General features: G+C 40.2%; 1 protein-coding gene across 3 annotated transcripts; it reads right to left on the bottom strand.

The window, feature by feature from the left end:
* Window positions 1–34: 34 nt before the first annotated feature.
* LOC132851035 (src substrate protein p85-like) lies at window positions 35–24,402 on the bottom strand. 3 transcript variants are annotated; one of them, XM_060877602.1, is made up of 18 exons: window positions 24,269–24,402; window positions 22,067–22,150; window positions 16,030–16,103; window positions 15,255–15,384; window positions 10,738–10,848; window positions 10,428–10,482; window positions 9,294–9,404; window positions 8,915–9,025; window positions 8,006–8,116; window positions 6,957–7,067; window positions 5,935–5,990; window positions 5,770–5,839; window positions 4,684–4,832; window positions 3,320–3,385; window positions 3,000–3,065; window positions 2,688–2,811; window positions 2,421–2,489; window positions 35–1,757 (listed from the first exon to the last, which is right to left on the bottom strand). In XM_060877602.1, the coding sequence occupies exons 2-18, from the start codon at window positions 22,148–22,150 to the stop codon at window positions 1,621–1,623; spliced, it is 1,635 nt and encodes a 544-aa protein (XP_060733585.1). In that variant the 5' UTR covers window positions 24,269–24,402; the 3' UTR covers window positions 35–1,620. The 3 variants fall into 3 exon arrangements, with proteins under 3 accessions (XP_060733585.1, XP_060733586.1, XP_060733588.1); XM_060877603.1 differs by lacking the exon at window positions 6,957–7,067; XM_060877605.1 differs by lacking the exon at window positions 9,294–9,404.

Here is a 24,402-nt window from a genome sequence, read left to right as displayed (position 1 = left end):
TGTATGTTTACAGGAAGAAACATTTTCAACTGGGCATTTTAACTATCCATGTTTTTATTAACTGAAATTTCATTTCATACAAAAAAAAAACAGGCATGTAATGAGAGGTAAGCCAGCAAGATACAGATAAAAATAATAGATCTGAGAAGGTCACTTTTTATAAAACCCCAAACCCAAACACTTAGCTGTTGCTACTTAGCCATGGATGCATCATTTCATGAATTACTGCACCAGGAAAGCTGTTACATATTATCAGATAAGATCAAGCTATATATCGATATCCACTCTGTTTCAAACACTGGAATTCATAAGAATTCATCTTATAGGATGTCCCAAATGCTAATTACACCAAGATATCTTGATGGTCATTATTCTTTTCAGGTTTCACTTCTGGGACACCGCCAATATTAGGCCACGTTCAAGTCAAAAGTGCACTCAATCCAGCAGAAACAGACATAAAACCTCTCAACATTGTGTTGGTCAGGAAGAAAACAATGCAGAGGCTCCGAGTTACAAACCACAAGTACATCAACAAGGACAAAAACCAAAAACACTGCATGCCCAGGATGCACAGACAGATTTCCACATTTCTCCTCCTGCTCAGAGTCTATAGATATTTCACAAAACAAAATATTTCTTTCTTTATTTATTTTTTTCACCATAACAGTTGGAAAGAACCAAATTCAACTGGTAGCAGTTTGGTTATTGCATGCCAGTAAAGTTATAGTATATTTTAGTGTTATAGCTTTTTGGTCACATTGTACATTTATTTATTTACTATTAGTGTTGCCAACGTCGATCAGGTCAAGATAAGAAGCTACAGATTCACGTCACGTGAAAGGATTTGCAGAGTGTCTCAGGCCATGTAAAGACGGCTAAACAGAAAAGAAAGTAAGCATTTTTGTAATCACAATTTCATGATTACATTTACAATCTGGTGCTGTTAATGTATTTAAAAAGAAAGAGATGAGAGATCAGATCTGAAACACCACAATGTACAAGTTGTAGCTCTAAACTGGCAAAACTACATACGCAAAGTGGTAATGGGCACAAATCCATACAGTCCAAACCCATAAAAAGATTGCATTAACGTCACGAAACTGTTTAAAGGAATTCAATCCATACATTTGCCTCTCCATTAAAAATGTGAAGCGTCCGAGTACAACATCATTCTTTGGTTCATCACCAAATCTTCCACCAACCCTTTCCTAAACACACCACCTGTTAGCAATCATAGCCATTTACACGCTTGCATTTCACCCTCTTGTACACAATCAATAAAACCCAATGCCAAGATTTTAACTCTGTAGATCTCTTATGTTTCATGTCTGTATCATTATAGATACAGACTATTTATTACTCTAGTGTTAAATGTTAAAAGGAACAAAGAGGAGAAGAAAGTGTGATTAATGTAAGATTTTGCTCAGGGAAGAGTGACACAGAATGGCTTATTCTGGGGCAAAGAAAAGGGAAGGAATAAAGTAGGAAGAGAGGAGAAAGACCTGAGAATGCCTAAAGCACTGCGAAGAGGTGAAGAAAAAATGAAGGGATACGAATGGAAGGATGTGCAAAGGAGATCCCCTCTCCTCCAGGGAGGTGGGCACGGCCGGTGGGCGGGGCTTACTGCCGGACTTCAACGTAATTGGCTGGGAAAAGTCCGTAAGCCCCCCTGCACACGCCCCTCCACCAGCCCTCGTCAATCATCTCAATGTTGGTGATGATGTCATCCGGGTCGAAGGAGATCTCGTCGTCACCGGCTGTAAATACGAAAAAAAAACGGTGACACAGACATATATGAAAGAAATCCTAATGTAAATACAAATAAAAAATATCAATGTGCACCTTTCTACCCGTTTTTTTAAACTTCTCTTTTATTTGACAGAAGAATGTGATAAAATGCTGAACTCAGTGTCAGATACTGTAACGATTCTAGCTTTGAACGTCACACTTCTTGTATCGCAATCTACTGTTAAGTGACAAAACGTAGGTCAGATGATGAGAACAGAAGCCTGGGTTACGGAATATCACTGTCCCCTCATCCTGGGGAGGAGATAAACAGACCATGAACCTTGAGTGTGAAATCTGTGTCGCTCAACACTTAAAAACACCTGAAGTCACCATCATGCTAACAGTCATACAGTAAAATGATGGAGGTAAGAAACGTGACTAAAAGTACACTAATCATGTTCTGTGCAAACTAACAGCCACATACTGATGTGATTAACCCGAGTAGTTTCAGTAGCATAGCTGTTACTGCTTTAGCAGATTAGACATGATCAGTCCAAGTGTGATGAAACTCAGATACAGTTAAGTTTACATGGTTGGACTTAATGATTAGGCATTAGCTTTGTATCAGATATCGAACATGACTAGCTACGTCTGGGGCAAAGAGAAAAATGACTGTCTGTTGTTTCACTCACCAGCTTGATAGTCATACAGAGCCACAGCAGTCACTCCCAGGTCCTCACCATAGTCATAAGACTGAGTGTCTATACACACACACAATATAGATAGAACACACAATAAAGGCATAAGGAAAGTCTCAAAAATGATATCATCTCCATCCACAAATTCAACACAATACAATTTATCTAATAACAGAAATGTTAGTGGGTAGTGAAATAAATCTGTCATGTGACTCTTTGTTGAGTCTCACAGAACATCCCGAAAGAGTTTGTGAAGGTTACCTGTGGCCTGGTAGTCATCCTGGTCCAGGTTCTGGTAGAGGTCCTCCTGCTTTGACCTCGGCTCTACCTCATAAACTGGCTCCTCGGGCTCCTCTGCCTTCTGATGGCTATCAGGAGTCTGATACTGAAAGAAAAATGAACACAGCTGAATTACTACTAGGTGTAAATGTGTGTGCTCGGTGTGTCCGAGGAGTAGTAGCTGAAACCAAGCAGCCTGAATCACACTTGTGTTAACAAATAAGGAAAGCCCTTAATCACAGTCACTCTAAATGGTGTAGTGAAGCAGCAGTTTTTACACGTTAAGAGAGTTACCTGGTAGGTCTGAGTGGTGGAGGTGGGGCTGGGCTGAGGGGAAGGATCTTTAGCTTTGGGGCTCACCTAAAGTAAACCAGGGATTACATGCTTAGACGTGCAGGATCAACACACACACACACACACACACACACACACACACACACACACAGATGCGCACGCACACACACAAACATAACACTCTTATACATACATACATACATACATACACACACACTCTCACAGTCTTACACACACACAGATGCGTGCATTAAGCCCTTAATCACAGTCACTCTAAATGGTGTAGTGAAGCAGCAGTTTTTACACGTTAAAAGAGTTACCTGGTAGGTCTGAGTGGTGGAGGTGGGGCTGGGCTGAGGGGAAGGATCTTTAGCTTTGGGGCTCACCTAAAGTAAACCAGGGATCACATGCTTAGACGTGCAGGATCAACACACACGCACACTCACAGACGCACGCACACACACACACGCGCGCGCGCACACACACACACGCGCGCGCACACACACACACACACACACACACACACACGCACACACAGACGCACGCACACACACACACACACACAGACGCGCGCACACACACACACACAGACGCGCGCACACACACACACAGACGCGCGCACACACACACACAGACGCGCGAGCACACACACACAGACGCGCGAGCACACACACACAGACGCGCGAGCACACACACACAGACGCGCGAGCACACACACACAGACGCGCGAGCACACACACACAGACGCGCGAGCACACACACACAGACGCGCGAGCACACACACACAGACGCGCGAGCACACACACAGACGCGCGAGCACACACACACAGACGCGCGAGCACACACACACAGACGCGCGAGCACACACACACAGACGCGCGAGCACACACACACAGACGCGCGAGCACACACACACAGACGCGCGAGCACACACACACAGACGCGCGAGCACACACACACAGACGCGCGAGCACACACACACAGACGCGCGAGCACACACACACAGACGCGCGAGCACACACACACAGACGCGCGAGCACACACACACAGACGCGCGAGCACACACACACAGACGCGCGAGCACACACACACAGACGCGCGAGCACACACACACAGACGCGCGAGCACACACACACAGACGCGCGAGCACACACACACAGACGCGCGAGCACACACACACAGACGCGCGAGCACACACACACAGACGCGCGAGCACACACACACAGACGCGCGAGCACACACACACAGACGCGCGAGCACACACACACAGACGCGCGAGCACACACACACAGACGCGCGAGCACACACACACAGACGCGCGAGCACACACACACAGACGCGCGAGCACACACACAGACGCGCGAGCACACACACACAGACGCGCGAGCACACACACACAGACGCGCGAGCACACACACACAGACGCGCGAGCACACACACACAGACGCGCGAGCACACACACACAGACGCGCGAGCACACACACACAGACGCGCGAGCACACACACACAGACGCGCGAGCACACAAACACACGCGCGCGCACACACACACACGCGCGCACACACATACACGCGCGCACACACACCCACGCGCGCGCTCACACACACAGACGCGCGCACACACACACACAGACGCGCGCACACAAACACACACAGACGCGCGCGCACACAAACACACGCACAGACCTCTGCCTTTCTTCGAGCTTCCTCTTGCTCCTGCTTCTCCTTGGCTTCTCGCCTGGCTCTCTCCTCCTGCACGCGTTTCTTGTCCTCCTCCTCGTTCTGCTTGGCCAGATTCTCAAAACGAGCCTTGATGCTTCCCGTTGCTCTGCCGGCTGAAACCAGTCGCACATGTACACAATAAGAGGATAATGGTTCTATTTTATACATTTTTCAAGCTCTTAATGGTTTCAGCACCATCATCCATCTCTGAATGATGACAGGCTGTGCTGCAACATCAACTGCTGCTGTTCTGAACCCTGCATGAGACACCTTTTGTGTCACCACACATGATTTGATTCAATTCACTATACTGGCTTTATAACTCAGAATATTTTTGAATGAAATTTCAAAATTTGAACGATGAAAAATGATCAGTGAATTACAAATCCTATTTTTGTACTTTTTATTTTGACTCTATTTTGAACAACACGGGCAGTCGGTAAAGCAGCTTCACTGCTTTACAAATCGGGACCTCTGCTGTTCAAACCGTGTAACTGCATTAGATCCAGAATTAACAGAGCACCGATTGTGAAGTGTTGGTGATCACGTAATCAGGACGATTTGAAATACTGAACAAATTAACCTGAGTGTGAGGAAGTGTTTGACAGAGCGAGATGCACTGACACAAGAATCCCACGTTCATTAACACAACAACTGTCTGAACACAATGTGTATACGGCACACATTCATTCATTTATCTGCTGGTTTATCTAGGTCAAGGTTTCTGTGAATTAAATAAAACATTTACACCCAATACTTTTAAAACTCTAAATCTATAAACAGTTTCATTCGATCCATGAGAGAAGGAACAGGTTTAAAGAACACAGTGGTTAAAAACAAAGACGTCGAAAACCTTGCTTGCTGTGATTATTGTTTTCAGGTCATTACACAATATTTTGGGATATTATTTTAGTGGAAAATACCACAGATTAACACATATTGTGGGTGAAAGGGGGAAAAAGGCATATAAGATAATAAAGGCATATACACGAAGTCTGCACAATGCAAACCAGGAGTTCATAAGCTTGACTTAGCATTTAGTGTTCTTACCTGCTTCGTGTGGTTTGGTCTTCTGGTAAGCAGTGGTGGGTTTCTCGACTTCATCGAACGTTCCTGCACTCTGAAGACACGTGCACACAAAGAAACATTTCAGTCATCAGCTCATAGCTCAGGGATACTCATCTAGGAAGTGAATTATAAGAGCGGGATTCACACCTTGTCCATTCGGTCCTTCTGCACTCCGTATTTGCCTCCAAACCCTTTAGAGTAATCTATAGCAAACAAAAAAAAACGGGTCAGGGGGAAAATCATCAGGAAATTGAATCTCAGCATCATGGCACATTCCTTTGAGAATAACGGAAGCTTGTGAGTGATGCGAGGAAGAATCGAGGAAAGACGAGGAGGAGCAAAACACGCACAAGGATACGAGAAGACCATCATTCTCAGCAGCCATTTTCATCATCTGCAAGATCTGCAGCAGTTTTACAGGACTGATTGTTGCTCTGAGCAAAGCAACAGACAGTGTGTGTAGTGTGTGAAACGTGTACATGTTGTGTGTGTTTCCACAGGTCTGAGGCCGAGCATGCACAAGGGAGAATCAGGGACATTATAGCGAAAGGGTCTTGCAGAGCATATCCTAATGCTGACTGTGTGTCAATAAGGGCATTGCTCAAGTTAAACCTGATGAACCAATAAGAAACCTAGGCTTGGGAGCAATGTTCCAGTCAGCATTAGCCAACTAGCTTATGTTCAGTAGCTACCAAATGACTGCAATATTTTATACAACAGTTCTTTCCAGTCTATTAATATCTGATTGGTTGACTGTTGTTCCAAGAGTGTCTATACTGTATTTTCTATATTTAAGTGTTCATCACTTAAGTGCTCTGACAGAACACAACCAAATTTTCAGATCCAATGGATTTTTGGGCAGATTTCACTTTGAGAACCTCTGATGTTAAAGTATTTCATGGTGAATACTTAAAATCTTGTCAAATCAAGCTGAATACCTAACATTAAGTAAGTTCATTCGAGTAAAAAGCTGTTTCAGAAACAATTATCCGATCGATTTGAACCTAAGCTCCGCCCTTTTTGACCAGGGACAAAATTAGGAAGCTTTATTTTTAAAAAGTACACTATTCATAAGCCTGCATTTTTCTACACAACAAAGTGGGTGTCTCTCAGACAAAAGAGACAGCAGAGCAAAGGGGTTGGCGAGCAAAAAGGACGAAGACTTATGCCTTGTTGGGATTCGTGCTTAGCCAGACTCTCTTTGTAGTCATAGCCAAGTGCGCATTGATCCTGCTTTTCAACCTCCACCCCGTATTTCCCTCCAAACCCACGCTTATAATCTGCAAAGACACAGAAACACATAGACACATGGCAAGATGTGACAGACAGACAGAAAACAGACAGGACACCAAGCAGGAAAAAAGAAACCCCGTCCCACAGGAGGACACCGCGGGCAACAGCTGAAACACCAACGTCAAAGTAGCGACATGTAAATAAACACCAATATTCCATCAGAGGGTCGGCAGGTATCAGGAAGTGAAACGCTTTTCAGAAAGTATCTCAAAGAAAAACCTTTGCATCGTTTAATTTCGAATAGTTGGTGGTATAAAATTTAAGACCTGAGGACAGCCTGGAAATAGCATTAAAACATTCACACACAGAGCAATCAAATAAACAGGATGGGGCTTGAGTTTAATATTTGCGTAGTCATCACTTCAAATTAGAGATATGCTGCTAAAAATGGATCATTACCAGCCAATTAGCCTGCTAGAGAGTGGAATAAAAAACATGCACATATGAAGAGGATAAAAACAAGAAGAAGTATCTGGGCATTGTAATGGCTGGTCGTCTTCTTACCACCCTGCTGTTGCGGATTACTTTCCTATCGCAGTTTTATTCCTTAAACCACGTTCATATATTCAGCATACACTTTACTGAGGTCTCAACAAAAATGGCTTGACACAAGTTCAGGCAGTTATAGTGCATTATTCTAATTATTAATAGTACGTTAGCTGATATTTACATGCAAGTTCATAACATCATATTTTAAAGTTCACACTATTTTCTAGTGGCCCAGTGTGAGCTATTTAGGAATCCAGTGGATCTTTATAAGAGAAGTGGGATTTTAGCTACAAGGTTAAGAGAACACACCCTCCCACACACACACTCTCCCACACACACACAGAGAAAGAGAGAGAAATACATTTTTTGCAGTTAAATCCAATTCAGTACAGCTTCCTTTCTTTCTGAAGCAGAATTCAGTGAAAGTGTGTGTTACCTTTCTGAGACTCATGAAGCTGCAGTTTCTCCTGATGATCCCATCCAACAGCGGATTTATCCACGCGGTCCGTCTGCACGCCGAACTTTCCTCCAAAGCCCTTCACGTAGTCTGGAGAGCAGATTGACCAGATTTCAAGCACAGGAATGATGAATAAAATTGAAAAAGATTATTAAATGAAGACTAGTGGAAGGCATCGAACCAGAATTATCTCAGGGTTAAGGCACAGACGAATAAGGAAAATAAGAATAAGAGTGGAATTGTAATAAAATATAGAGGGGAGACGCTGTGCTGAAATACGTGCTTCACAAGCACAGAGCACAGGGTCAGAGGGACAAGCTCAGCTAAGCCACAGCTGATTTAGGTACAAGTGGTAACAGTTAGTATATAGTCACTGTCGGGCGGAATCCTCGTATCTCCAAAACCGTTATTTTTCAGGAAATTAAAAAAACGCCGTACCGTATCTGCAGTGCACAGGGTTTAGTCCGCGTTGCAGTGGATTGTCTTGCGCTAAATTCCTGTCCTCAGACGAGCACCAGAACTAGCGGGGGTCAAGATTTTTTTTTCTTTGAGCCCAGTGTTTTGAAGACATTTACCTCAGAAGACGTGTTGATTCGTTGCGACTCTTCTTGAGGAGAAATATGCCGCAAAGCTCTCCCGCGGAGTGAGGAAGAGGTGGACAGATGAAGTGTCCAATGGAGTTATGAGATTTGCGCTCAAGCTATTTTCAAGACTTTAGATTGGGTAATAACTTCTAAAAATAACAGACCCACGTGGGGACTGACCAATAGCATCGATATGTGAAAAAATATGAAATTGACCAAAATTGGACATACGAGGTTTCCGCCCGACAGCGACGATATACATGTTGTGTACAGTGGGTTTGGGGATGTTACATGCATCACAAACCTTTCTGTGACTCGTGTTTCTCCGTTTTGCCCTGATACTCAAAGCCCACTGCACTTTTGTCCACTTTATCCGTTTCCACTCCATATTTCCCACCGAATCCTTTAGCGTAATCTGCAGATAAACAAACATGGAAGCAACAGTAAAGCAAACAGCATATAACATTTAAAAGAACTACTGTTTACACCACTGGGAGTTCTGTTTGTATTCGAACAGCAAGCTCCAATGGCAGGAAATAATCAGTTAACTGAGCTAAGCATGATCACTGTCAAATTACAGAAAACAATAACAACAAAATCAATATATCTCGAGAAAAAAAAAATCCCAAAAGAAAATTATTAGCCATCGGCATCAGAGGATCATGGGAAACCGGAAAACAAACCTTTCTGAGATTCGTGTTTCTCTGTTTTTCCCTGATAATCAAAGCCTACAGCACTGTCGTCCACACGATCGGTCTGAACACCATAGCGGCCCCCAAAACCAGTGGTGTAATCTGGGACACACACACACACACACACCCCCCACAGCAGCCAATCATGGCGAGCGTGGGGGTTGTGGGAGGAAAAAGCAACAGACATTACAGAGCAGCATGCAGAGTTTAAAACACAGGCATCCGACAGAAGAGCAGCGGTGCGCTGGAGGCTTTCCAAATGCAACCACTTGATCCATTACAAACAACAAGATGGTGTCAAACAACCAGCTCATCATATAGGCTGAGAGAGCACACACACAGGTGCGCGCACACACACACACACGTTCAGACACACACACACCTACTGTGCACTTTATCACACACTGATGTTACACCTGCACGTTCATGCATGAGTGAATATTATAGTATTAAAGTTCACACTACTAAAGCTGGTATGTTACTACATATTGACTGAACTTTAAAGTATACACCGAAAACATCATGATTTCTCACTCAAGCTTTCGTTAAAGCTCGTTCAGTTATGTGATAGTGTTATCTGCCTATATGAGGCTCTCGTGGTGTGAAAATTAATCCAAAGTCTTATTTCTTTTAGTATTATACATCTGTCTATTACACAATACAACATGTAATTCCTTACATATCCCATTTTACAATTTACAACAAGCAATATGACAGAAAATTATGACTTCGATTTCAAATAATTGATTATATATAGCAAAAATAGCTAGTGCATATAAAGCTAATGTCCTCTTGGATAGGAGTGTCAGTGTTCTTCTGACTGCTCTCCTTTACCCCATGATAAAACGTCTCTCTCCTGCTCTCTTCCAGGTGGACAGTGTTCCCATTACACAGGGCTTACCGAATAGCTTAGCATGTGAGTATGAAAATGACCATCTTGGATAAAACACAAGGGACTATTGATTGGAGGTAGTGTTCATTGCTCCACTACAGTTCCAGCATCTGTCTTTTCCTCTAATTTGTCACCTGTCTGTAAATGCAATCGTGCACAAAAGCGTGTGTGTGTGTATAGAATTCACAAAGCATGAAGCAGAAGAGTGAAAAGAGGAAAGGAGCGAGATTCACCTTTCTGTGAGGCATGTTTCTCTGTTTTCCCAGCATACTCGAACCCTACAGCAGACTGGTTTGGGAGTGGATTCAAATGAATAAATAAATAAATAAAAGTCATTAACTTCCCAAACACGTACAATACCGTGCAAAGCAAAAGCCTTAAGCACCTAAAGAAATGTAAAGCAAATACAAGGAGCAGTTACAACAATTTATTGTTTAACAGGCTCTACAGACATTATGGAAAATGCATTCTAATAATTATGAACAAGTATAAACATAAAAAATGAAACCTATTTTAATATTGAAATGAAAAGGAAACGTGTACCTGGTCCACGCGGTCACTCTGAACACCAAATTTCCCACCGAAGCCTTTAGATGTGTCTGTCTGGGAGCAGTGCTTCGACAGTTTACTCTGATACTCATGACCCACAGCCGACTGCAAGCACACGGTTAAAACGTGAGGAAGAAACATTAACGGATTTCAGTACACTCACCGGTCTTAATGTGGTGGTTGTGGTGCTTTTAGTCAAACAATGAATAAGCTGAGAACTTGTTTATGTATTCAAATAATCCATACTGTATTAGAGGATTTTTACATTTGTTTTTTTATCCTGATGAAAAAGAACTCCACAGAGGACAAGCACTCCACATACAAAACTCAACTCAAATTTCAAATAAAAAACACCTGTGTAAAAGGAACTGCAGTATCAAGCAAACTCATATTAATAAATGGAGCCAAACTAACATTTCTAATATTTCAGGGTACATGTCCAAGCACCAAGTTTCATTTTTGACTCTAATGTGTGTTCTCTTAAAGGTGGGGTGCACGTTGTTTGAGAAATGCTTCAGAAAACTGAGTCGGGCCGACAATCAAAACAAACAAACGTGTAGCCAATGAGCAGAAAGGGGCGGGTCTTGTCAATATGCAGCGGAGCAAGTGTTCAGTGTGCATGTGTGACATTAGCAGAAAGCGGTTTTTACATTGACATGGAGGATAAAAACAAAGAAAGAACGCGAAGAAAGGCTTACGATAAGGCAAGAAGTAGGACCCGTGTTAATATAGGATCAGCTTACCAGCGCTGTAGAGAACCGAAGGGGCAGGAAGTTGGCACACATTCACAGATTGGAGTTTCCAGAGTCAATAACTCCTGAGCTAAACGCTGTTACTACACAAATAACACCTCTTTTCTATCGTAGTAATGTAGAGACGCAGCTATAACCGCGTTTTGCTAGTAACAGGGTTTAGCTCAGGAGTTATTGACTCGGGAAACTCTAATCTGTGAATATGTGACCAACTTTACTTAAGACGCCGAGGCGCTTTTTTCCTTCTTGATAGGTGAGTAACGTTGGTTTTGCTTTGTTTCACAGAACTAATATATGCTGTCCTTTGCATGATTATGCTTGTGTGTCATTTTTGCTTGATTGTTTATCTGCAATCGTATTGTTCTTCCTTTCAGCTATGATAGACACATTTCTTTCCATTATTTGCCTGGGTTACGTATGTATGTGTGGGCGGAGCTATCAATACGGGGTGGGACCCATTTGGGTTAGGGGCGTGTTTGTTTTGGTGATTTCAAATGTCAATATTGACTTTCAAACAATGGAGACCCCACCTTTAAGGAGTTAAGAGATCTACAACACTTATTTCTGCTTTGGTTCACGCGTTTATCTAATGTGAGATCAGATACAATTACAAGGACCTTGCTCAAGGACCTACTCATGGCCAGGCTTTGAACCAAGAACCTACTGAGTAGTATTCCCAACACCGCACACATTCCCAACACTGCTTTTTATCACAGAACCTTAAAGCAATAGGACCTATAGACTGAATACACTATCAAGCACCCTTAACTCCCACAATGCCAAGTGATCATATCAGATCAGAAGATGGCACACTTCCTCTTCTTCGGTACACGTTTCTAAATTCAGTCATTGTGTACACCAGCCGTGTGAATCGTCTCGTTTCGGAATGTGTGTGGGCATCAGGGGAACACACACTGCCCTGTCGGCTGTCTGTACTGCACACACACTGGCCCTGGCTATTCATCTACAGTCCGACTATAAACAAAGGCGTGGATTTACAGAGCACGCTGGCCAAAGCAGATTGCTATTCACTGTATACAATCACTGTGAAGCCTGGATTTTTATTCATTCCACACGAAGAGCCTAAAGATACAAGAGATTCCCGTGGATGGCCCCACTTATTAGTGAATTCTTAATAATCACACTAACCATTGTCACCCAGATAAGGATGGATTCCGCTTTGAGTCTGGATTCTTCCTCATATCGTTTCAGGGAGATTTTCCTTGCCATTGTCGCCTCTAGCTTGCTCAATAAGGATAAACTGACACTTTGTAATTTATACATTTCTGTAAAGCTGCTTCTTGACAATGTCCTTTGTTATAAGCACTATACAAACAAAACAGTACTGAACTGAACTTGTGGCATTTGGCAGACACCCTTCTCCAGAGCGATTTACATTCTCTCTCTTTTTTTATACAATTTTTATGCAATTGAGGGTTAAGGGCCTTGCTCAGGGGCCCAGCAGCAGCAGCGGAGTGGAGTGTGTGTGATCGGTAGCTTGGTGGAACCTCTCAACCTCCCAATCGGCAGTCCCCCTTAACCGCTAGGCTACTACATCCCCTTTACTTGCTGAAGCTGTGCTGTGTGTCAGGACATTCACACCCATTTGATCTTTTTTTTTATTTTTTTTTTTTATTTTATTTATTTGAAAGGGACAATGCACATCAATCAACATTTTTTGTTTACACTCAAAATGTAAATGTGCCAGAATTAGCTGAAGAGCTATTTTTCATCTGCAGTCCCTTGGCAGGTCAACACAATATCATAATACAAAAATTAAATACATGAAAAACACAAAACAAATTAAAACACTAAATAGATAATAATAAATACAATACAAAAATGGACAGTACCAAAGATAAAATAAGTTAACTATTGATGATTGCAATTTTGAGTGTTTTTAATCCAATTCTTGAGTTTGAATTTAAATGATGAATAGCTGGTGCTCTTTCTGAGTTCAGTAGGGAGATAATTCCAATAATTTGAGGCCCGTACTGAAAAGGCTGTTTGACCAAACTTACTTCGCCTATACTGTATAACACAGTCTCCCCTGGTAGCTGCCCTGTTTGCCCTATCACTGTTATTTCTCAGTTTTATGAATTCACGCAGTGGTGGGGGTGCAAGCCCATGTAAGATTTTAAAAATGAGACAAGCATCTTGATAATGTGAGAAATTGTTAAAACTGAATAAGTTGTATTTAGTAATAAATATTACAGTGGTGATGACATAGGTTTTTGATCTAAACTTTTTAAGGTTTGCTTATAAAGGGTCTCAATTGGTTTTAGAGTTGTCATATTTGCTTGGGACCAGCTTGTGAAACAGTATGATATGTGAGAAAAAAATCATGGCATGCATAAATAGTTTGGCTGCTTCTATTGTTATATATGGCCTAATGTATCTAAAGTTAGCCATATTATATCTGATGGTATTAGCCACTTTTTTTTACATGCTTTTTAAAAGTTAAATTAAAGAGTCCAAAATAATACCGAGGTATTTAAAATTGGACACTTCCATGATTCCACTACAAATGCTACCATGCCAGTAACACTATTTTCAGACACTTCTTTTCTCCCATTATTTGTAACTAAAGAAAGAGAAAGTGAGCCAAGGCCCTGCTGATATAACATGCTTCATAGAGCGACCGAAAGAAAGACCTCACATCAGCAGCTATTCACAGCCAAACCAGTGAGATGTACCAGTGACACCATGGCCTTACAGAATTGTGGTGAGGACACATGTAGTGAAAAAAATGGTGTCCCAGAAAATGTCTGTCTTTACACTGCCTTATGAATTGGACAGATTTGCTTCAGAGTACACACAATACCAACAAATGAGCTCGAATCGTCTGAATTTGACTCTATTTTGCACATTAAATCCACTCAAATCACAAAGGCACACTCTACACAAACGGTCATGACTAAATATAAAAGTATTAAAATAATTGTCGATTTTTTTTTTTTTAACGAATTGTGATTTCAGTCTTCTTTTGGTTTTTAGATGTTATATCTAGTAGTCAGATGTAACCCTGCTCTCTATTGTAGCTATGCACAGCAGAGTCTTTCTCTTCCTTCCTGTTACATAATATAAACACTTGTACAACAGTTAGTTCTTGTCCATTATTTTGTTTGGTCGAGCATCGTTCCAAGTGAGCCTGTATTTCCTATAACCACCCTGGGACGTTTCACCATACGTGTCAATCATTCTGCTTTAGTCTGGCGGAGTTAGAACATTAGCCATAGATACGAACAGATAGGTACTAACGGCCATGCTGATACTCGGTAAAACTGCACCCATGCTCATGCCATGTTGCTTCAGTAGATCAGTTTATGGTTTGTTTTTTAATTGAGGGGCATTTATACAGGAAACCAAAAAGCTAATTTTCGTGCAGCTTTTTTCAAAATTTGTGATGCAACATAGTATTTTTGATGCTTTCCTGCTCGGAAAGATTCTATTGTCCAAACTGCAATCAAAGGACTGTTCTGTTAATCTCCTACCAGTGACAACATATCACATACTGTGCTAGCTGTACTCATGTTTTGAGCGCTTTGGCTGAATGTGTGTTATGATGTCACATGACACATCTTGGCCTGAATCTCTGTAAATCTCTGTGGTCGCTGTTGTCGACTGTAAACTCCTCAGAAGATCACAAAGATGTGATGTGATGTGATCTCACAGCAGGGTGAACAAGACTGAAAGGAGAAGTGAAGAAATGACAGCAGGAGTGAAAAAAGGAAGTGAAAAGACACAAAAGGCTCCCACCTTGTCCATCCGGTCCTCCTGAACACCAAACTTTCCCCCATAGCCATGCGAGGCTTTGGGCATGTTCTCCAGCTCGCGCTGTTTCAGGTCACAGTGCTCGCTCGACACCGTCTCACGCAGCTGGTGGATGCTGATTGAGCAAGAGGAAATATACCAAATATTAAAAATATGTACATTATTTACTGATGGATGTTTATCTGATGGATCTCAACTCAGCTTGTTCACTTCTCTAAGCACTATGATGTGAATGTCATCTCGAGTGTCCAGTTTGTGTAACGGGGGGGGGGGGGGGGGGCTGCTACAGATTTAAAAATGTAGCAAAGAATGAATATTTAAATACGTAACAAGGAGATATTACAAATAAAGATCTAAATTCATTATTAACAAAAATACTACACTAATTTAATTTCAAGTAACACAATCTTTTTTGAAAATGTGTTCAAGGAAATGAGAAGATGTATGCAAAATATATTAAAGGGTTGTGCGAGATATAAAAAAACTAAAAGACAAAAAGATGAACTTAAACACTCAAAAATATGGGATATTACACTGTATACATATGTTACGCTGTAGTAACGTAATAGTGCATGTTGTATTACTACACTATTACATGTAGTAGTACACGTAAATGTGTTACGCTGTAATATTTAAAAATGCATCACATATATAAGAAAACAAGAGATTTGAATACAATATTAATTGATCACATGTTAAAAATGAATAAACACTAAGATTAGAGGAAAAGGTAGAACTCTTTTGATAGTAGCTGACTCACTTGATGTGCTCCTGATGTCCGGAGCCCACCACTGTCTTTGCTCCCCATCTCTGTTCTTTCTCAGTCACATCATTCTGCACAAAAAGAAAAAATACGGGCCACGTTTAAAAAATAAAAAATCAAAAAGTCTACAGGAAGGACAGTAGAAATGTCCTGGTTCTGGTTGCTTCGTTGTTTTGTTGATTTGGATGTGTGCTTTGGGACATGGTCATGCTGAAAGGTGAAAATTCTTTTCCTCTTTTCCAGCTGAAGAATTTACACTAGAAATCCACTGGTATTTGCAGCTATTCATGATTCCCTGAATATTGATAAAAGCCCCAGGTCTGAGCTCTAAAGCATGATGCTACCACCACCATGCTGCACTGTGGGTATGGTGTACTCTTATTGATGTTTTGGGTTGTTTCTTACTTGTTTTTTTTTTTTTTTTTTGAGATAACACACACCTTTTAGTATTGGACTCTTCAAACCATAACACATTTTTCCTGGTTTGGGGTTGATGATGAAACCAAGAAGACATGAAGAAAATCCAGAAACAGCCAAAGCTATAAATAATCGTCTAACAAAATAAACTTTTATATAAGATTTATACACATACATATAATTCTAAAAAAGTTATTTATATTAATTTTTAAACGTTTATCAAAATTTTTTTTTATCTATTTCTTTCTTCAGTAATCTCCCCATTTGTTTAAAAACATTTGCAAAATAAAATAAAAAAATAAAAAACAAACAATAAAATAAAACACACACACACAGGCGCAGCTTTAGTAAAAAGAATCATCATTCAGTACTGAGGATCAGCCACGTCATTACACGCTTTTCATCTCCATCACCGGCTTCTTTTTTTCCAGACGGAGAAAGCACAGTGTGTGTTTACGTTAATGTGATTCCCGTATAAAACACAAACACACACTGCTCGGTATCTCCGGCTTGCTAATGTGACTTCTGACACTGCATGCTGAACTTCTGTGCAGCACTAGCTAATGAATTCCACATTTGCTTTGGCACTATTGTTAGCGCAGATCTAAAAACAGCTGACAAACAGCCATAATGTAGCCAGCAGCAGTTTCTTCTTCACTCAGATACTGGGAAACTGTATGCAGGCAGAGATTCAGATGATTATACAGTTTTCGTTTTATATAAATCAACAGTTTAGGAGAGTATGTGATTTACATTTAGGGCATTTGACAGACGCCTTTATCCATTTTATACAACTGAGCAACTGAGAGTTAGGGGCCTTGCTCAAGGGCCCAGCGGTGGTTACTTGGTGGTTTCTTGCTCACAGTAGTCCAACAGCTTAATCACTAGACTACCACATCTCTTATGATGCTTTAGGAATGCAGATTAGATGATTAACAATTTTACGGTATACGTTTACATCTACGTTTCCATCTTCATCGATAAATACATTAACACTGGTTCACTAAGTTACAGACTTAAGATGGACGTCTACACTAGTCTCACAGGTCTGCACTGGTTATGTACATGTGCGAGAAGGAGGACACTGCTTGCATGTTTTGAATGTGAAATGGTCTTTAGTCTGCATTCACATTATGAGCTGCACAATTCAGATTTTTTTTGTTCGTAACTGCTGCTAAACTGCTTTCTCTCAGTGAATCTAAAAATATTTTTTTTTTATTTAATTTTTTTTAATTTAAAAAAAAAAAAAAAAAAAAAAAAAAGAAAAATATATATATTTTTCCAAGTTAATAATAGAATAATCTAGTTGTACTGGTTTGCACAGCTCTAAACTAATATTATATTGAAGCACCTTTAGATTTAATTACACCACTCAATTGTTTTAGAAAAGAGTCTCTCAGCCTGGAACATCTTGTCTTACTAGCAAAAACATTTAGAGCCATCAGAGTGTAAGAGCATCTCCTGTGGACGGTCTTGAAGAATCCATTGCTATGTTAGTTTTAATGCGTGCTTTGGCTCACGGTCTTGCTGAAAGGTGAAATTTCTTTTTATCTTCCGTTTACTTATAGAGGCCTGGCGGTTTTGCATTAAAATCAAATGCTGTTCATGAAGTCAAGTTCCTGTTATCGCTCAAACAAAGTCAGGAAGGCTAACATTTTAATCTAAAGAGTTTGTCATACGAGTGCCTGTGATTGAGCTGTTACGATAAAAAAAAGCAGCAGGCAGTGCTGTAAGAGACATCGAGTTACGAATGGAAAATATTTCGATGTCAATTTTCCTCCAACTACAATATCACTAAAAATACCAGCTTCTCCATTATTTAAAGCAGATTAGATTCTCTTGATTTTTCCTCTCCAAATCAACGGCAAAGGGAAACAACCTCCTTATTTCTGGTGACAAGAAGTTGGAAATTAAGCTAGTTAGTAAGCCTACTGTACAGCGTTATGGTTACAGAGTGTGCATCATGTGAGCCACTTTGTTTCAGTTCAGGGTAAGAAAAAGGATCACAGTCAATGTGTTTTATTTATACAGATACTCTCCGGGTTACATCAGATAGTTACGACTTTTCAATCTGACGATGGGACGATAGCCGTATGACAAAATTGTAAAACAGTTGTTTAAATTTTGCGCAATCAGGCAATCATAGCAGCGTCTGTGGTACGACCGGGCGCCACAGCATAAATGGCTGCCCACTGCTCCGGGTGTGTGTTCACGGTGTGTGTGTTCACTGCTGTGTGTGTGCACTTTGGATGGGTTAAACACAGAGAACGAATTCTGAGTATGCATCACACGTTGTTCCCTTGCCTTGTGATATGCCTTGCCCTCAGTCTCACTAGCGATCGCCAGTCAAAGTCAGAGTCTTTATCGTCGCCATCCTCATCTTCCGCCAACAAGTTTATGTAGCCATCGACACCCTAACCTTGTTCCAGTATGCAGAGGTCAGACCATACGATACGATACTTCAATGCATAACTTAAGATTTCATTTAAGGGTTACGACCATTGTTTTTATAATAGACAGGGTTATTTTTTAATAAACAAACTTTCTATTAGATGAGCCAAATGTGCTGTAATGTGTTAAATTATTAAACAAATTACAGTACACTAGTCCATACTGATCACCATTGTGTAAGACTCCTGGGTACGCTAAGTCATGATTTGACTTGTTATTTTCATCTCCTTTGTAACTCGGGGACTAGCAGTATATAAAAAAAAAGTAATTATTTAAATACCTTTAGTGTTGCTTTAGAACTAAAGAAAACTCTTCAGCACACAAAAACAACATGCTAGAGAACCGAGTAAAGCTAGAGAAACGCTAGCTAACACTTTAGCGCCTGACTGTATATAAGAGACTGAGATTTTACACATTGTTTCCTGAGCCACATGAGTGACCTTGGTCCACACACAATCTGCTGTTTGTTTTCTATAGTAATTTGGTACTTGTTGCACAACTTCCCAGCAGGAGGTAAACTGCAGAGTCAGGTGAGCCGACAGTGGTGTAACATGTCTATGCCCCAACACGCAGGCTTTTCCCTTGTTAAATGATTCGCACCACATTCATTGGGTGCGTCTCAATCGGCTCCCTAGTTCGCTAGTGAGGGCACTGATCAGAGAGTCGGCCAGTTAAAGTGCCGTCTTGATGACAGAATCTTTCTGGTGCGCTACACGGTTTGCACGTTAATGCAGCACAAAAACTAGGACGCATCAATGGTCACTGTGTTTCCTTACTGGAATTGACGTCATATTTTCTGAAGCCTCTCAACCAACTTCTGCAAAATGTTAATTGCTTGTTGTCGTCGTTGTAGCTCTTACATTTTTCAATTCTATTTATTTGGATAATTCACCTTATCAATTTCAAATTTTAAATACTATACATCTCTAACATTTATCCCTAATGAGCAAGCCAGAGGCGACGGGGCAAGGAAAAACTCCCTGAGATGATGTGATGAAGAAACCTTGAGAGGAGCCAGGCTCAGAAGGGAACCCATCCTTATGGGTGACACTGGACAGTAAACAATGTAAATGTAAATAAATGATTACTTATGGTAGCATAGGTATGGTATTAACTTGATTTGATGTTTTATGTCCAGTTTATTTGAGTCTACAACTTTTACTTAAATATTTTAGATGAAGGGGTTTGTAAAGTGATCGATAAGGAAATTAGAATCTCACCACACATTGAGTCATCTGTGTCCCAGTGTGCAGTGAGAGTGTCCTTACCGGTGCCAGAACTGATGTATACAATATGCTTATTTGCCACCAAGGGAACTAGAGAGCTGATTGAGATACATCCATAGTTCTGTAGAGTGTACCGAGTAAACTACTACTCTATATTACTAATATACAGTTAATGACTGAGGCCCAACTGTTGCTCTCTCAGCCTCCTCTGCACTGTCCAGAAGAGGACACGGACCACTCCAAGACCACCACCAACCACATATTACTGAACCGTTCTCTACGCAGTGGTGACACAGACATGTGTGCACGTGTGTGTGCTTCTACAGTTGTGCTCAAAAGTTTCCATATCCTTGAATGTTTGGCCACATTATAAACACACAGGTTGACACACAGAGGTTTAAATTGCTATTAAAGGGAAGTTTCCACACATGTGACTCATTGCAGTTGTAATTAGTGTCTGTGCATAAAGAGTCAGTGAGTTTCTCAGCTCATGAGGTGATGCACTGACTTCAATAGATACTGCACCATGGGGAAGACAAAAGAACTGCCAATGGACCTGCGTGATAAGGTAGTTGAACTTTATATAGCAGGAAAAGGGTATTAAAAGATGTCTCAACACTTGAAAATGCCAGTCAGGATGCAAAGAAAACCCCACAAACAACTTCCACAGGAATACAGGCTGCTCTGGAAAAAAGTGGTGCTGTTGTTTCGAGGAGCACAATAAGGAGGCACATGAACACAAATGACCTGCATGGTTGAGTTGCCAGGAGAAAGCGGTTACTGTGCCCATGCTACAAAAAGGCCTGATTCAGTATGCTAGACAGCATCTAGACAAGTCTCACAGCTTCTAGAGAAGTTATTTAGAGTGATGAGACCAAAATTGAACTTTGTAGTCACAACCATAAACGCTATGCTTGGAGAGGAGTCAATAAGGCCTTAAATATTTGATGGTGAAAAGTACACCATCCCCAATGTAAAGCATGGTGTTGGATCTCATATGTTTTGTGGCTGTATGAGCTCCAGTGGCACAGGGAAGTTAGTAAAAATTGATGACAAGATGAATGCAGCATGTGCATGGGACACTCCTGGATGTTCCAGCATGACAATGATCCAAAGCACACGGCAAGGTTGGCTCTCCAATGGCTAGAGCAGAAAAAGGTAAAGGTTCTGGCATGGCCATCACAGTCTCCCAACCTCAATATCATTGAGCCACTTTGGGGAGATCTCAAACGTGCAATCTGTGCAAGACAACCAGAAACTTTACAGGAACTGAAGGCATTTTGCTAAGAAGAATGGGCAGCTATACCACCTGAGAGAACTCAGAACTTCATGCACAATTATTACATAAGATATTACATTACATTACAACATGATATTAAGATGTAGAATTTTGAACAGGGATTATTTCCTTGTGTGTTATGATTTGTTCGATGATTGCACCATTTTGTTATGCCTTACGTATTAAGAAGAGTCCTAGAAGAAATAAACAAAATTCTCCCAAGGTATGCAAACTTTTGAGCACAACTATATGTCAAGACATTTATGGAAGCAGGCTCGGGTGCCAATACTTTCAAACAGCTAACGTTTCCGGTCCGGAAAGAGAAGTCTGTGCTGGTTTCACACAGGTTGTGTTTATTTATTTATTTACTTATTTTAAACTTCGCGTGAAAGAGGAGGGAAAAAAGTGAGACTGTTGAGGGAACAACTGCTTATAGCTGCTCTAATGAAAGTGATAACAGGAACTGATTCGTTTTGGAGAAACGCAACAGCATTAAATGAAACTCAAGTTATTCTATAATTAATAAAAGGAATGTCTGGGAGTTTGGGGAAGGAACAGCATCGCACCAGTGAGATCAGTGGGTAATTATTCTGAAAGAAAGCGTCTCTGATTTATTCCACACTGAAAAGAAATTCATATTCTTTTCACATTCTTTTCTTACCTCAAAGTCAGGATCCGTCTCCCAGTCGTCGTTACCTTCGTCAACGTTAACAGAGAGAGAATGACCAGCTGCTGCTTTCCACATCTGCAACACACACACACACACACACACACACACTGTATATTAAATATTGTGAAGGAACGAGGAATATTTGTCTCCGTCTCTTGCTCAGATTTTCTTCACCTGCAAACAAATATGATCATTTAAAAAAAATAATAAACTCTAACTTCCTTTTATTCTTTTTGTCTCTAACTGTTCTAGAACACTGAATATTGGGATTTATTAGAAGGTCGGTGATAGAGATGACAACTCTAGAGTATGTAAAGCTTTGAAAGCTCAGCTTGGCTGTAAGCTTGTTCAACATCTGCTTGAAATGTGTCCCTGACCTTCTGATGTGGTTTGACTGATCAAGATGGAAATATTTTTATTGCTTCCTGCGTTTAGTTACTCCTTTTTTTTTGTTTCAAGTAAATTACGCATTTCTGGATACACACCTGATTCAAAAAACTGTAAACAGGATCATAATCCAATTGTGCAATGTTAAACATTGTGGGGAAAAAAACAAAAAAATGTATCTTCAGGAGCATATAGCTGAAAAAACTGTAGGTTAGTGTTAGATATTATTAACACACTTTTCCAAATAAGATTCAACATCAGATCAAAAGTACCATCGATGATAATGTGTTTTCACAGTTTTCTGTGATTTTGGAAGGAGTCTCCAGTGTTAAGTCTTTTTTCGTAACAAATCTTCAGAACAGACTGCGTTACTCTTTGCGAATTCTCAGAAACGTGACCTGTGGTGGTGTTCTTACGTCTATCATTTTAGCGATAAAAGGAACTAACAAAATACGTGAACAATCTTAACCTCAAATGTACAAAATGCACGAGCCGTTGTTGAATAGATGAATAATTGATAGCACTGACAAGCAGCTGTTATGGAAAAGGAAAACATCACCATCGTGGTGTGAACAGGAATCCTGTTATGCTGTTGTTTATTTTCTTGAAAACCTGACCGGGTTTTATTCGCACTAATCGCTCCAGCATTGTGCGTTCGGTATTTGAGATAAACGTAAACCTCAGTAGCTACATACAATTTGGGACACACTGTTATTAAGGAAATATTTTTAAAAATAATAAAATAAAATAAAAAACTTTTTATATGTTACTGACAACTGCATGATTTTGAGGTTAATTCTTAAAATAAATAATTATTATAATAAAATTAAAAAAAAAAAAAAAAAACATTGATGATAATATGATATTAAAACACTCCAGAGCTTTATATTGACTTATAAAACAGACCTAATTTAAATCCAGACAGAAATAATGCTTACATTTGTGGCTTAATGCTAAACAGTCCCAATATTATAAAAAGTGTTAATAATACGAAATCCTAAATTTAACAAGTGTTTAATCAAAAATATCCCCTGATCTACACAGAGCACCTGAACATCTGGAATCATGTAACTATTCTCACTTCCTTTAAATAAAGGTGTAATAAACTACACAATAAATCAACAGACTTTGTCTTTTTACTTCTTTACACTATTAATCTTTGTCCTAAACCACACCCAAAAGTGCACAATTTCCAGGAGTGTTTTTAAGGCTTGCAAGCAAACTGTTATTTCAGCCAAACACAAACATACACAACCTTCTACTACATTGTTTTACCTCTTTTTGTTTACTGAATAATTCATAAGCGTTTATTTGCATTTAATTTGCATAAAAGACAGAAATTCTCTATTTGTCTTCATTAATAAAAGTCTTTAAAAAAAGGGGGCTGATGAGGGGCTTTTAAATCTAGCTAAAACCTGAACAAATATAAAAATAAATACATTTAAAAAATAAATAAATAGATGTTATTTTGCTAGAATTAATTTATTTTAGTATTTTTTTTATTTTATTCATTTAAAACGATGAGCACTAGATTAATGCCAAAAAAACCCCAAACCATTAAATGATTGATTTAAAATCAGCAACATGATATTTAAGACATATTACTCTTACAAACAGGTGATATTTTTAATCCAGATTAGCTACAAACTAATGAAACTCAGGCACAGACATATTTATTGAAACATTTATTTCCTGCTCTGTTTCTCTGTGTAGAAAAAAATAATATCCGAATAATATCTGCTCTGTATCACGTTATCTTCCATCCCAAAATACTACCACTTATCCTTCAGTTGTGGTTTAACTCACCGTTTTGTTCTGCAGTTAACTTCCAAACTGTGCAAAAGCAAAAAGAAAATCAGACTGGGTTGTAACCACTGAACGCTGAAAATGGTCGAAGCCTTGACGAAAGGTGTTTTTTTTTTCCCCACCAGTATTCAAGT

The sequence above is a fragment of the Tachysurus vachellii genome, chromosome 9 (assembly GCF_030014155.1).
Source record: "Tachysurus vachellii isolate PV-2020 chromosome 9, HZAU_Pvac_v1, whole genome shotgun sequence".
NCBI classification, from domain to species: Eukaryota; Metazoa; Chordata; class Actinopteri; order Siluriformes; family Bagridae; genus Tachysurus; species Tachysurus vachellii.
Note: the sequence above shows the minus strand (reverse complement) of the source record. Positions and strands in the feature narration are given on the sequence as shown.

Coding starts and splice junctions, on each gene's coding strand:
- LOC132851035 (XM_060877602.1), bottom strand. CDS start 22,150: ATGTGGAAAGCAGCAGCTGGTCATTCTCTCTCTGTTAACGTTGACGAA. Junction 9,405..10,427: donor GAAACATGCCTCACAGAAAG/GTGAATCTCGCT, acceptor TGTGTGTCCCAG/ATTACACCACTGGTTTTGGG. Junction 1,758..2,420: donor TCTGTATGACTATCAAGCTG/GTGAGTGAAACA, acceptor TCGTATTTACAG/CCGGTGACGACGAGATCTCC.